The sequence below is a fragment of the Capricornis sumatraensis genome, chromosome 16 (assembly GCF_032405125.1).
Source record: "Capricornis sumatraensis isolate serow.1 chromosome 16, serow.2, whole genome shotgun sequence".
Lineage (NCBI taxonomy): Eukaryota > Metazoa > Chordata > Mammalia > Artiodactyla > Bovidae > Capricornis > Capricornis sumatraensis.
Genome location: NC_091084.1, coordinates 74,276,905 through 74,290,519, shown reverse-complemented (window position 1 = coordinate 74,290,519; position 13,615 = coordinate 74,276,905). Strand labels below are relative to the sequence as shown.

Genomic DNA, 13,615 nt, shown 5'->3' with positions numbered 1-13,615 from the left:
CAAAAAAGATCTTTGCCTTCATGGTGCTGCCACTCTAACAGGAGGAGACAAACAAGAAACATCAGAAATGAACACCACCTCCAGAACGGGAGATGGTGATAAACGCTATGGCATCAGGCCCAAGCAGAGCAGGCTAACAGGGTCAGAAGGGGCGTGGAGGAGATTGGATCGCTGGTTTAAAGGTAGAAGGGAAGGTTTCACTGAGAAGGTGATATCTGAGTAAAGACTAGAAAGAAGGAAGAAGGCTCAGCCAAATGGACATCTGGGGAAGAGCATTCAAGAAGAAAAGATAACCAAAGGTCAAAGCAGCAAGGCCAAGCATGCTTAAGGAATCGAGTTCAAGGAGAAAGAGAGTGCAGCTAGAAAGGAGGGAGGGAGAGACAAAACATGGGGAGAGAAGAGAGGTGAAAGAAGGCAGGAGGCAGGTGGTCAAAAGCCTTGTCAACCACAAGAAGGATTTTGCGTTTTCATCTGAAGATATTGGAGGGATCTGGGCAAAGGATCACATGATCTGACTAGAGCTTTTCAGGTTCCCTGGCTGCTTCTTAAGATACAATTATAGGGGAAGCAAGATGGAATCAGGGACAGGAGGCTGTTATTATATCAAGACGAGATTTTGGTAGCTTACACCAGAGTGATAGAAGAAACTGGATTCTGGGTATTTTGAAGTTAAAGTCGACAAGGTCCCCTTACAGACTGTACATGGGTGCCAGAAGAAGAGTCAAAGATGACCTAAGATTTTTACAAATGTCATTGAAAAGTTGCATACGACCAGATTTTTCTAAGTCCATCATAGCTTACGTTCACTAATGGGAACCATATTTTGGTAAACCAAGATGGTGGCAAATCTTTCCATAAAGCAAGGAATTCTCCTGCAGTAGCATGAATCACCTCGTAACTGATCTATTTACAGCTTCAGACGTCCAATAGTTTATCTGCTGAGTAACCTACATTATTTTGTGGTTTCAACAGTCCCCTTTTATCAAATAAGAACAATGTGTGCAAATAAAGATGCCCTAAATATGTGTTCCTTGATACCCATAAAAAACACACAAAAGGTTACATGAGACCCTCATTATCATCTTACTGTCATAATAATCCCAAAAGTTATTGGCCCTATTTAATAGATGAAGGAAGTTATGCTCAGAGGTTAGCAATCTTTGCCCAAGGTCAAACAGCTTACCAAGTAGCAAAGCTCACATTGCACTGACCCCAAAGCCAAACCTCCCCTTAGTGCTACTGTTACCCACTGTCACGCTCTTGAGAAGCAGTAATGGTTCAAAATCTTTTTTTTTTTTTTAAGACTTTCCTCTTTTCTTGCCTTTCCTCTCTTTCCGCAATGACGACATCATTTAACTAGAAATAACTTCACTTAACACCAGTAAGGATAACTTTTCAGAAACTAGATAGTCTCCCTGGCACTGCCAGTTAAGAAACTGGGCAAACGCGTTGTTTCCCCAGACAAAATCAATAACAAAACAAAGCATTCCCTCTGAGACTGACATAGGCAGGCTTCTCAACTATCACACCTCAGTTCTATGGAGTGACCGCGGGAAAGCAATGACCTGGTTTCCAGCTTCATTCAGCAACCTTATCAGCCGGTCCCTGATTAAGAGTAGCACTTCCCACACCTCGGTGATTAGATATCCCCCAGGGAGACATAGTCTTTGAAAGATGATAAGCAGAAAGCACACAGAAATGGCCTCCCTGACTATAAAGTATGATTTTGCCTTTTTAAAGGCAATTTTAATGGAGATTATCTGAATAATTTGCACTGATCTATCTCTGTGGCAACACAACAGCTTCGGAAAGATCACAGAAGCAAAAATTTCTGTTTAAATGTTGCAACTCAGGGATGTGCCTGGTAGTTCAGTGGCTAAGACTCCACGCTTCCAATGCAGGGGACCCAGGTTCGATCCCTGGTTTGGGAACTAGCTCCCACGCGCAGCAACTGAGAGTGTGCAGGTTGCAACTAAAGATCCCACGTGCCACAACTAAGACCTGGTACAGCCAAATAAATGAAAAGTAAAATTGCAACTCAACATTACCCTTCTGCTTAAAATCCCACAACTGTTTTCCATGTTCTTAAACTGCCCTGCTCACTGGCCCCTTCACTCCATTCCACTCCCATCGTAAATCAGGCCTACACTTTTTTGGCTCCAGGCGCTCAGGTCTTATTCTAAGGGGACCCTGCTCTTTGCAGCTCAGGAGCCTAGCACCTGCTGATCCCCTGCTCTGTCTGCTACTCCTCACTTCCCTTCAGATCTCAGGTCAGACATCACTCTGACCTTCCTGCACAAGCTGCCACAGAACCAAGTGCTTCTGCTTTCCTACCACTTCACAGGGCAGTTTGTTCTTCGTTCCTGCTGGCCATCCCCCTGGTCCCTGGCCAGAACTCAAAGAGGATTTGGGCAGTGGATGGACAAATGAAGAGTGTTGAATCACACTCTCCACCCACCCTCCCTGCCTTAATCACCATCTATTCCAGAAGGCAGAGATACAAACTGGTATAATATTTCAGTATTTTTATTTTCATGATAGATGAGCAGGAGAGAAATGGAATGAAGGATCTATGCTACAGACTGAATTCCTATGTTGTGAAGTGAAGTTGCTCAGTCGTGTCCGACTCTTTGCAACCCCATGGACTGTAGCCTACCAGGCTCCTCTGTCCATGGGATTTTCCAGGCAATAGTCCTGGAGTGGATTGCCATTTCCTTCTCCAGGGGATCTTCCCAACCCAGGGATCAAACCCAGGTCTTCTGAATTGTAGACAGATGCTTTACCGTCTGAACCACCAGGGAAATCCCTATGTTAGGGACATTCCTATGTTAGGGACAAAATATATACGTTGAAATCCTAACCCCTGAATGTGATGGTATTGGGGGTGGGGGTCTTTGGGAGGTGATTAGGTCATGAGGGTGGAGCCGTAACAAATGCTATCTGTGCCCTTACAAGACACCCCAGAGAGTCCCCCTGGCCCCTTCTGTCACGGAAAGATAGAGCAAGAAGACAGCTATCTATAAAGCGGGAAGCAGTTACTCACCAGATCAGAATCTGCCAGCACCTTGATCTGACTTCCCAGACTTCAGAACTGAGTGAAATGTTTGTTGTTTAAGCCACTGAGTATACAGTATTTTGGTATAGCAGCCCAAAGACACACTATTAAATTTCTTTTAACTCATCCTTTACCTACAAATGAGTTTAAAGACAATGGAATTGACTTATTCAAATCCACTTACCCATATATTCTATTCACTAAATTTTTCAATAATTTTTTTCTGAAACCTAAAGAAATAAATTTCCTCAACCAACAAAAATAAACAGAAAATAGGTTTTGAAGCTCAACACTCTCAATTTCAGTAGTAAAGGTAATCTCAGTTTTCTGAAGATGGAGTCAACCAGCTATTAATTTTTTCTTACTAAGCCTTATATTGTCAATTAGCTAAAGTGATAGGTACATAATGCTACTAAGGTTAACAGTATTACTAGTTCAGTTCAGTTGCTCAGTCGTGTCTGACTCTTTGCGACCCCATGAACCGCAGCACGCCAGGCTCCCTGTCCATCACCAACTCCTGGAGTTTACCCAAACTCATCATTGAGTCAGTGATGCCATCCAACCATCTCATCCTCTGTTGGTCCCTTCTCCTCCTGCCCTCAATCCTTCCCAGCACCAGGGTCTTTTCAAATGAGTCAGCTCTTGGCATAAAGTGGCCAAAGTATTGGAGTTTCAGCTTCAACATCAGTCCCTCCAATGAACACCCAGGACTGATCTCCTTTAGGATGGACTGTTTGGATCTCCTTGAAGTCCAAGGGACTCTCAAGAGTCTTCTCCATTACCACAGTTCAAAAGCATCAATTCTTCTGCACTCAGCTTTCTTTATAGTCCAACTCTCACATCTATACATGACTACTGGCCTAGTAACAATAAGCTATCAAGCATTTATATACAAGGGCACTGCACCATCTGCTTCACGTAGAGCAAGTATTCTCACTTACCCTTTACAACAATACTATGAAACAGGCACCAGTACTGTCCCCATTTTGCAGATGAGGAAAGTGAGATTCACAGGTATCTACTACTTTACTCAGTGCTACACTCTAGTAAGTACAGAGGAGGAACTAGACTCCAAGTCTAGGTTTGAGTCTCTGAGGTCTCACATTTGACCCTTTAGAGGAAACTTAATATTGCATAGAAAGGAAGAACAAGGGGGTAGGGGGAAAAACACGAAGCAGGAGACAATGGAGACTGGTGTAAGGTTAGAGGCAACAGCTCAGAGTTCAGAGGCTGAATTTCTAATTCCAGGAAACCATCCTCTCTGGTTTTTCCTCCAAATAAGACTAGGGCATGCTTTTAGGTCCCATCCTCCAGCTGCACCTGCCATCTCTTACATAGCTCGAGCCTGAGTGCTTTAAGGTTGCCCCTGAGCTTCCCGGATGGCTCAGCAGGTAAAGAGTCTGCCTGCAATGTAAGAGACACAGGAGATGCATCTGCAATCCCTGGGTCGGGAAGATTCCCTGGAAAAGGAAATGGCAACTCACTCTAGTATGCTTGCCCGAAAAATCCCATGGACAGAGGAGTCTGGCAGGCTACAGTCCATGGGGTTGCACAGAGGCGGACACGGCTGAGCACACAGCACACTGCCAACTCCCATCTGGAGACTGTGTTCATTTAGGCCTACAGACTTCCTTTTCAGAGCTGAAATGCAAAATGAATAAATATTTTTAAGAACTTTTATGACTAAGTTCATCTGTTTCTCAGCCTTCTATCACCTGCCCTGCTCTAAAACAAACAAACAAACAAATAAAAATACCCAGCACTACTTTCATTTTCACTCTGGTCAAAGTGCCAGGTTTATCACTCTGGCATTCTCAAATGGGTTTAGTGACTCTCTGGAGGTTCAGCTTGGTAAGTGTAACAAACTTCCTGTTGACATTCAGGAAACTGATAGGCCTGATCACCTTTGTTAGCCATCTTCTTTTCATAACTTGCTACAGAGATTTTCAAACTGGAAACTCTACTTTCACAGGACTCTTTGTTCTTGGAAGGAATACAGAACGGATCACATGACAACAACAGGCAAGAGAGACTTATCTGCTAAACTGGCTAAACTCACCCACTAGAGACCTAGCGAAATCAGTGATTTACTTGCGTGGGACTGTGACTCGAGAGAAGGAAGGAAGGGATGACCCCGCTCTTGATTAGGAGATGAAGGAGATAAGTTAGAGGATGGGCCAGGTAACAGGCGGTCTTAAAAACCCACTAGACTAAGGAATCTATGGTCGGGAGTATTTTTATGGACTGCAAAGTCCAACTGTATTTCAGGGATTTTCCAAGCTTTTAAGTTTATCTGATCAATGTGCCAATTACTGTGGGAAAAAACAAAAAAGGAGGACCCACAGTCCCTGCCTCTCAGATTCTAAAATCTAAGGGGCGGGGGCAGGAATTAAACATCCTCACATGCAGAGACTTAAGCATGACAAGTATAAAAATATACCACCAACACAACATACATTATTATATAATACTTAAAAATAATTGGTTAAGGAGAGGAAGATGTTAAACAAACATCAGTATTAGAAAGCAGACAATGCCCCCCTAATGACAGCTAGACTCCCTAAAACCAAGCTCCCTTACTGAGTTTATGATTAATCTCTTTATCCAAAACTTTATTTCTTTTCTGGTCCCTTCTACCTCAATCCTGCGCTAACTGAACACCAATCAACCACAGTCAGAAGACTACAATCACTATTGTTAACATCATTCAGATACTGAAACTGCTGTTGTCAATATCATTAACGTACAAACTCAAGTTGTTCCTCCAGGGCGAGGAGAGCTCACAGACTCCTGTGCCATGGACCACCTGGCCTGAGAATCGTAAACCAGACACCCTGACTCCCGAAATTATGACTAGGAAATGTCATGGAAATGTCACTAGATGATGATTAATCCCAGCCACTTAAAAAAAAAAAAAAACAGAAAAACTCTAAACACAAAGTCAGAGTGGATCTGAGAATTGTCTCCCACACCCGTCTGCCGCTTCCTTGCTGAGTTGCTTCAGTTGCCTCCGATTCTTCATGACTCTGTGGCCTGCAGCCTGCCGGACTCCTCTGTCCATGGGATTCTCCAGGCAAGAATATGGGAGTGGGTTGCTATGCCCTCCTCCAGGGGATCTTCCTGACCCAGGGATCGAACCCACATCTTTTACGTCTCAAGCACTGGCAGGCAGGTTCCTTACCCCCAGGACCACCTGGGAAGCCCCAGATAAACCTTCATTGTGCTGCAAACACCAGCTGTCAGTTTGGCTTTCAGGGCCACAGGCACAGGAGCCCTGGCATGGTTACCCTGATACTCGGCTGAACAAATCATCTGTTTTTAATTACAACTGAACCCTAATTACTCAAATATCATGTCTGCTGCTTTGTTTTCCAAATCATTTTGTTTCCCAAAGACTCCCTGAATTTGCAGAAATAAAGGACAAAGTATTTTAAGATTCAGGCCACCACATGTAAGTAATGTTACAAATAACAACTTGTGCATTTCTTCTACTTAGGTATTTAAAAAAGAGAAATTTCCCAACAAGTAAACTGGATAATATTTCACTTTATGATCCTCTCTGCTAGATTACCAGTGTTCGAGTTCAAATTTCATTTCTAATCTTTTAAACACTGCCCTTAATTTATCAAAATCCTTCCTCTGAGGTCAAATCTTTTCAATATAAATATTACTCATGAAATGACAAGGTCACAACACTTGGCTTTTACTATGGATTATTATATAGATGACTTAGTTCATTTAAGTTACCAGCCACTGTCGTCAATTTTAGATAATTAAAAAAAAATTATTACCATAAGTCTTTAATTACAAACTATAAAACTTATTCATCTTCATATATGATTTTCTAAGACACTGGAGTCTTATTCCACTATTTCAAAAGTCAACAAGTTTTCCAAACCAGACAACCAAGAACTCAGGCTTATTAACAGTGAAATTATAATCTTGATTATAACAACATTGAGCATTTCACTTGCTTTTTCAATGATGAAAAAACAGTAAGTTTTAAAAATATTTATTATGTTAATAGATGCTTATTCATTCCTACTTGAGATGTTTTTTGTTGCAGTTCCAAAAGGTTAATTTATGTTTTTCCTACTAAGTTGTTGAAATGTTTGAGTGAGTGAAGTTAAGAATATGGAGTAACATGATTTATATACCTTATTTGAGCCTAGCCTGAAAGCAACCCCTAACCAGCCCAAAATTCAACAAAATGCTCTGTGAATTATATATAAAACCAATCATAATTTTACAAATCAATAATAAAACAGCAGAATGAATAATTGGAGAATGGCAATATCACTTGGTTTAAAAAAAAAAGCTAATAAAAACAAAACATCGAGAAAGATAATCAACAAAAAAGGCAGAAATGGAAAAAAGCAAAACTTTCCTGTGGAATTTTCCCAACTTCTCTAGTCTGACCTTTCCCTTATATCTTCAGAATTCTTGCCTAGAGGAATCGTAAACCAGACATCCTAACTGGTGAAACTATGATTAGGTTTGTTTAGCTCACTCTGTGGGAACACTCTTTCCTGCAAATCTCCTTCTGCAGAAGGCACTTCTGACTTCTACATGAAGAGTTACCATCTCGAAGAAACAATAATTCTTGCTAGGCATTAGGACTCCAGGACAGTTTAGCCAAGAATTAAAAAAAAAATTTTTTTTTAATTATATGAAATAGGCCGAATCCAAGGTTCCAAAGAGCAGAAAGACTTCTGAAATTCTGTCCTTTCTCCACCCTCGACCCCCAAAAGGCAACAGAATGCTTTTCATTCTGAGCACAAGGCCTGTATTCAAGCCAAAGACTTTTTGTTTCAAAAACTCTCCTAAGAGGTAGCCTGTGACTGAGGAAGCAACCAGCAAGACAACTAACTCCCTGGACCCGGAATGGCTTAAAAGGCACAAGCCCCAGAGAGTTGAGGCCAGATTTCTCCCGCACCCAAGCGGCACTTTAGATTCGCTGAGTTAAGCCAGCAGTGTGTTTAGTATTTAAAAACTCTACTACAAGTCTAAGCAGGCCAGGCGACGTAATGGGGGACAAGCGGGTACGCAAGACGCAGGAGCCTCAGAAAGAAGAGGGGAGCTGGGGACGCTAAGGCCAAGCGCCGGGCCCGAAAATGGTCAGCGCGAGCCAGGCCAGGCCCAGAGCCGCGCGAGCCGCAGCACGAGTCAGGGGGAGGGCGGCGCGGGATTCGACTCACCTGCCCATTCACCGAGCCTCGGTCCGACCCCCGACTCGTTACCCAAACCCCAGACCCGAACGGCCGTGAAGAGCAAGCACAAGATACGTAGGGCCAGGTAGGCCACGGTGCCGGCGCCCACCCAGTACAGGAAACCGGTGGCAGGCAAAACGCTCTCCATGGCTTTCAACCAGGCCTCACTACCTTCGTGAATGAAAAAAAACGAATGAATGAATCCAGGAAGACGCGCGGCGGTGACGGCGAAGACGACAGTAATGGGCGCTGCGCTCCACCCCCGCGCCTCCGGCGCCCCATTAGGCCTAAGCCCCGCCCACAGCACCACATCCGTGCCGCCATTGGTGACCTATCTTTCGTTCCTGCGAGCAGCGCGTCAATCATTGGCTGACTCTAGCTCCACTGCCCCGCCCACGACCTCTCCTTCTCCCAACCGACCGCGTATCCTTTCTAAGGCTGCTGATCGCTCACTTGCAAATCAAACTTCAGCCTCGCCCAACGCGTCACCACGCCCCCAGGACTCCTCCGCGTGTGGGGAGGACTTCAGTTCAGTTCAGGACTTCTCACCCCATCAAATCGCCCACGTCTCTCATTGGCTGGAGGAGTCCTCGCGACTACGGGAGGTTGTGCTCCGATTGGTCAATCAGACCCAGTCTGGTTTGAGCTCGGGTTTGAGGACCGAATGGAACGAGAGACACCGCTCGTGAATGACAAGATTGTAGTAGTAAATTGAGGCGGAGCCGTGGTTTTGTTTTCACATCTTTATTACAGAACTCGGTATCATTGTCATATGTGCTGTCGTTGTTCCCGAAAGCTTTTCCGAATAAACGCTTACTTCTCCTGTTTCCGTGCGACCGCACGACACAGCTTCGCTGCGGTTACACATCCGTGTGTGAAGCAAAGTGAAGTCGCTCAGTCGTGTCCGACTCTTTGCGACCCCGTGGACTGTAGCCTACCAGGCTGCAGGAGCCACCAGAAGCAGGAGCCAAGCCACCAAAAATGTGGAAAGACAGGGAGAGGAGAGAGGCAGGAGGGACAGCCAGGAGTGACAGCTGGGGATGGGGAGGGCGACCGGCTTCCCCACTCCGACAGAGCCCTCTGCCCGGGGCCCAACAGTCATATGGGCTGGAGTGGGTAAAGGGCCTTCTAAATGCCAGACCTCCGTCCTGCGCCCAGCATTAAACCACAAAGTCCCCAGAGTTCTGGATGAAGTTCAAGGCAAATAAACTTCAAGGAGTCGAATGCTTATAATACACAATGGCATGAGAACTATAAAATGAATGAAAATATTTTGGGAACATGGATTGATGAACAATGAGATGGGGGAAAGTCTCCATGTTTTAACGGGATTTAAAGGACTGTTGAGATTTTTCTTTTACTTTCTTTTTGTATTTCCGGGTTTTTTTGGTGTGTGTGTGTTGGAGGAGGGGGAGGAGGGTGTAAAAAAAAGTGTGCAGTCCAAGGAGGGGTACGAAAACCACCTCGGTGAAGTTACAGAGTAGAACCACAAAGTTTAAGAAATCGTGTGATGCTATCCAGTGATTCACACGCATTTTTGTTTCCTTTTCTGGCAGGAATTTGGAAATCATATAAGATACCTGAAGCTTTTTCTGATCCAGTGCCTGCTAAGTCCCTTCAGTGGTGCCTGACTCTTTTAGACCCTATGTACTGTAGCCCTCCAGACTCCTCTTGCCAGATTCTCCAGGCAAGAATACGGGAGTGGGTTGCCATGCCCTCCTTCAGATCTTCCTGACCAAAGGATTGAGCCACATCTGTTATATCTCTTAACCAGTAGGGGCTGCTGAATGAAGACTTGAGAGTTTCTTAAAAGGCAGGGACCTAAGTGTAATAATTCTAAAGGTCAACAGTTCAACATATCCTGAAGCTAAAGGCATAATTTTGTAATACTTAGGAAACTTACTGATTCCTACAAAACCTCCTCCTCTTGTGTGATCAGTTCAGTTCAGTTGCTCAGTCATGTCCGACTCTGCGACCCCATGAATCACAGCACGCCAGGCCTCCCTGGCCATCACCAACTCCTGGAGTTCACCCAAACTCATGTCCATCAAGTTGGTGATGCCAACCAGCCACCTCATCCTCTGTCGTCCCCTTCTCCTCCTGCCCCCAATCCCTCCCAGCATCAGAGTCTTTTCCAATGAGTCAACTCTTCGCATGAGGTGGACAAAGTCTTGGAGTTTCAGCTTTAGCATCAGTCCTTCCAAAGAAATCCCAGGACTGATCTCCTTTACAATGCACTGGTTGGAGCTCCTTACAGTCCAAGGGACCCTCAAGAGTCTTTTCCAACACCACAGTTCAAAAGCATCAATTCTTCGGCACTCAGCTTTCTTCACAGTCCAACTTTCACATCCATACATGACCACTGGAAAAACCATAGCCTTGACTAGACGGACCTTTGTTGGCAAAGTAATGTCTCTGCTTTTGAATATGCTATCTAGGTTGGTCATAACTTTCCTTCTAAGGAGTAAGCGTCTTTTATTTCATGGCTGCAGTCACCATCTGCAATGATTTTGGAGCCCCCAAAAACTAAAGTCTGACACTGTTTCCCCATCTATTTCCCATGAAGTAATGGGACCAGATGCCATGATCTTCATTTTCTGATGTTGAGCTTTAGGCCAACTTTTTCACTCTCCGCTTTCACTTTCCTCAAGAGGCTTTTTAGTTCCTCTTCACTTTCTGCCATAAGGGTGGTGTCAGCTGCATATCTGAGGTGATTGATATTTCTCCCGGCAATCTTGATTCCAGCTTGTGCTTCTTCCAGCCCAGCATTTCTCATGATGTACTCTGCATAGAAGTTAAATAAGCAGGATGACAATATACAGCCTTGACGTACCCCTTTTCCTATTTGGAACCAGTCTGTTCCACATCCAGTTCTAACTGTTGCTTCCTGACCTGCATATAGGTTTCTCAAGAGGCAGGTCAGGTGGTCTGGTATTCCCATCTCTTTCAGAATTTTCCACAGTTGATTGTGATCCACACAGTCAAAGGCTTTAGCATAGTCAATAAAGCAGAAATAGATGTTTTTCTGGAACTCTCTTGCTTTTTCCATGATCCAGCGGATGTTGGCAATTTGATCTCTGGTTCCTCTGCCTTTTCTAAAACCAGCTTGAACATCAGGAAGTTAATGGTTCACATATTGCTGAAGCCTGGCTTGGAGAATTTTGAGCATTACTTTGCTAGCGTGTGAGATGAGTACAATTGTGTGGTAGTTTGAGCATTCTTTGGCATTGCCTTTCTTTGGGATTGGAATGAAAACTGACCTTTTCCAGTCCTGTCGCCACTGCTGAGTTTTCCAAATTGGCTGGCATATTGCGTGCAGCACTTTCAAAGCATCATCTTCCAGAATTTGAAATTGCTCAACTGGAATTCCTTCACCTCCACCAGCTTGGTTCGTAGTGATGCTTTCTAAGGCCCACTTGACTTCACATTCCAGGATGTCTGGCTCTAGGTGAGTGATCACACCATTGTGATTATCTTGGTCATGAAGATCTTTCTTGTACAGTTCTTCTGTGTATTCTTGCCACCTCTTCTTAAAATCTCCTGCTTCTGTTAGGTCCATACCATTTCTGTCCTTTATTGAGCCCATCTTTGCATGAAATGTTCCCTTGCTGTCTCTAATTTTCTTGAAGAGATCTCTAGTCTTTCCCATTCTGTTGTTTTCCTCTATTTCTTTGCATTGATCACTGATGACAGCTTTCTTGTCTCTTCTTGCTATTCTTTGGAACTCTGCATTCACATGCTTGTATCTTTCCTTTTCTCCATTGCTTTTCACTTCTCTTCTTTTCACAGCTATTTGTAAGGCCTCCCCAGACAGCCATTTTGCTTTTTTGCATTTCCTTTCCATGGGGATGCTCTTGATCCCTGTCTCCTGTACAATGTCACAAACCTCCGTCCATAGTTCATCAGGCACTCTATCTATCAGATCTAGTTCCTTAAATCTATTCCTCACTTCCAGTGTATAATCATAAGGGATTTGATTTAGGTCATACCTGAATGGTCTAGTGGTTTTCCCTACTTTCTTCAATTTACGTCTGAATTTGGCAATAAGGAGTTCATGATCTGAGCCACAGTCAGCTTCCGGTCTTGGTTTTGCTGACTGTATATAGCTTTTCCATCTTTGATTAATTAGATATAGTCTTGTACTGGATTATATGTTATTTCTCCACTCCCTCTTACAGGATTGATTACTGTTCTTCATAAACTGTCAGTTGCCCAACAGAGTGTGAGTTAAACTGGCATCATATTTTATTTTAATTGAATCTGAGAACTTTGGTTGGAGATGCCTGTCCAATTCAGCTGAAGTCTAACCACTCTCTCCTACCTCACCTTCCTCCTCTTTCTCTCTTGTCAAAACCTTTACCTACAGAATAGCCCCAGATTTAATATCCCAATCAATCATCATTGCTCACCAACAAAGGGCCCTCCACATATTCAATTCCATCCTTCTTAGAATAGGGTAGAAGGAGGAGAAGAGAGTTATATAAGCTAAAAATACATATCTTGCTGCATTTATATATGTGTATATTTTATGCATATATAACTCACAGTACAATTTATGATTATTGGGAATACTATACTATGAATCTATAGGACATAGAACAATACCTGGAACTTAGAGATACGTACTTATGTAACAGATAAGTAGAGGTAAAGATTCATTCATTCAACAAACACTATTCTGGGAATTCCCTGGCAGTCCAGTATTTAGGATTGACCAGTTGGATCTCCTTGCTGTCCAGGGGACTCTCAAGAGTCTTTTCCAGCACCACAGTTCAAAAGCATCAATTCTTCAGCGCTCAGCCTTCTTTGTGGTACAACTCTCACCTCCGTACATGACTACTGGAAAAACCATAGCTTTGACTATATGGACCTTTATAGGTGAACTGATATCTCTGCTTTTTAATATGATGACTAGGTTTGTCATAACTTACACAGATATACCCAACTGAATGCAGAGTTCTAGAGAACTGCAAGAAGAGATAAAAGTAGGTCTTCTTAAATGAACAATGCAAAGAAATAAAGGAAAACAATAGAATGGGAAAGACTAGAGGTCTCTTGGAGCTTCCCCGGTGACTGAGCAGTGAAGAATCTGCCTGCAATGCAGGAGCCACAGGAGACTTGGGTTTGATCCCTGGGTTGGGAAGATCCCTGGGCTGGGAAGATCCCCAGAGGAGGAAATGGCAACCCACTCCAGTATTCTCTCCTGGAGAATCCCATGGACAGAGAAACATGGCAGGCCACAGTCCATGGGGTTGCAAAGAGCTGGACACAACTGAATCGACTTAGCACACGTGCACAAAGAGATCTCTTCAAGAAAATTGGAGATATCAAGGATTTCACAATAGGAGAT

At 43.7% G+C, this 13,615-nt stretch overlaps 1 protein-coding gene across 1 annotated transcript in view; it reads right to left on the bottom strand.

The window, feature by feature from the left end:
- The window catches only part of HSD17B12 (hydroxysteroid 17-beta dehydrogenase 12), a 168,700-nt gene extending 160,217 nt beyond the window's left edge, over positions 1-8,483 (bottom strand). The window contains exon 1 of the mRNA XM_068988508.1: positions 8,254-8,483. Coding sequence (XP_068844609.1) covers positions 8,254-8,413 — 160 coding nt within the window. The 5' untranslated portion in view covers positions 8,414-8,483. The remainder of the gene's footprint in view (positions 1-8,253) is intronic.
- Positions 8,484-13,615: the final 5,132 nt, after the last annotated feature.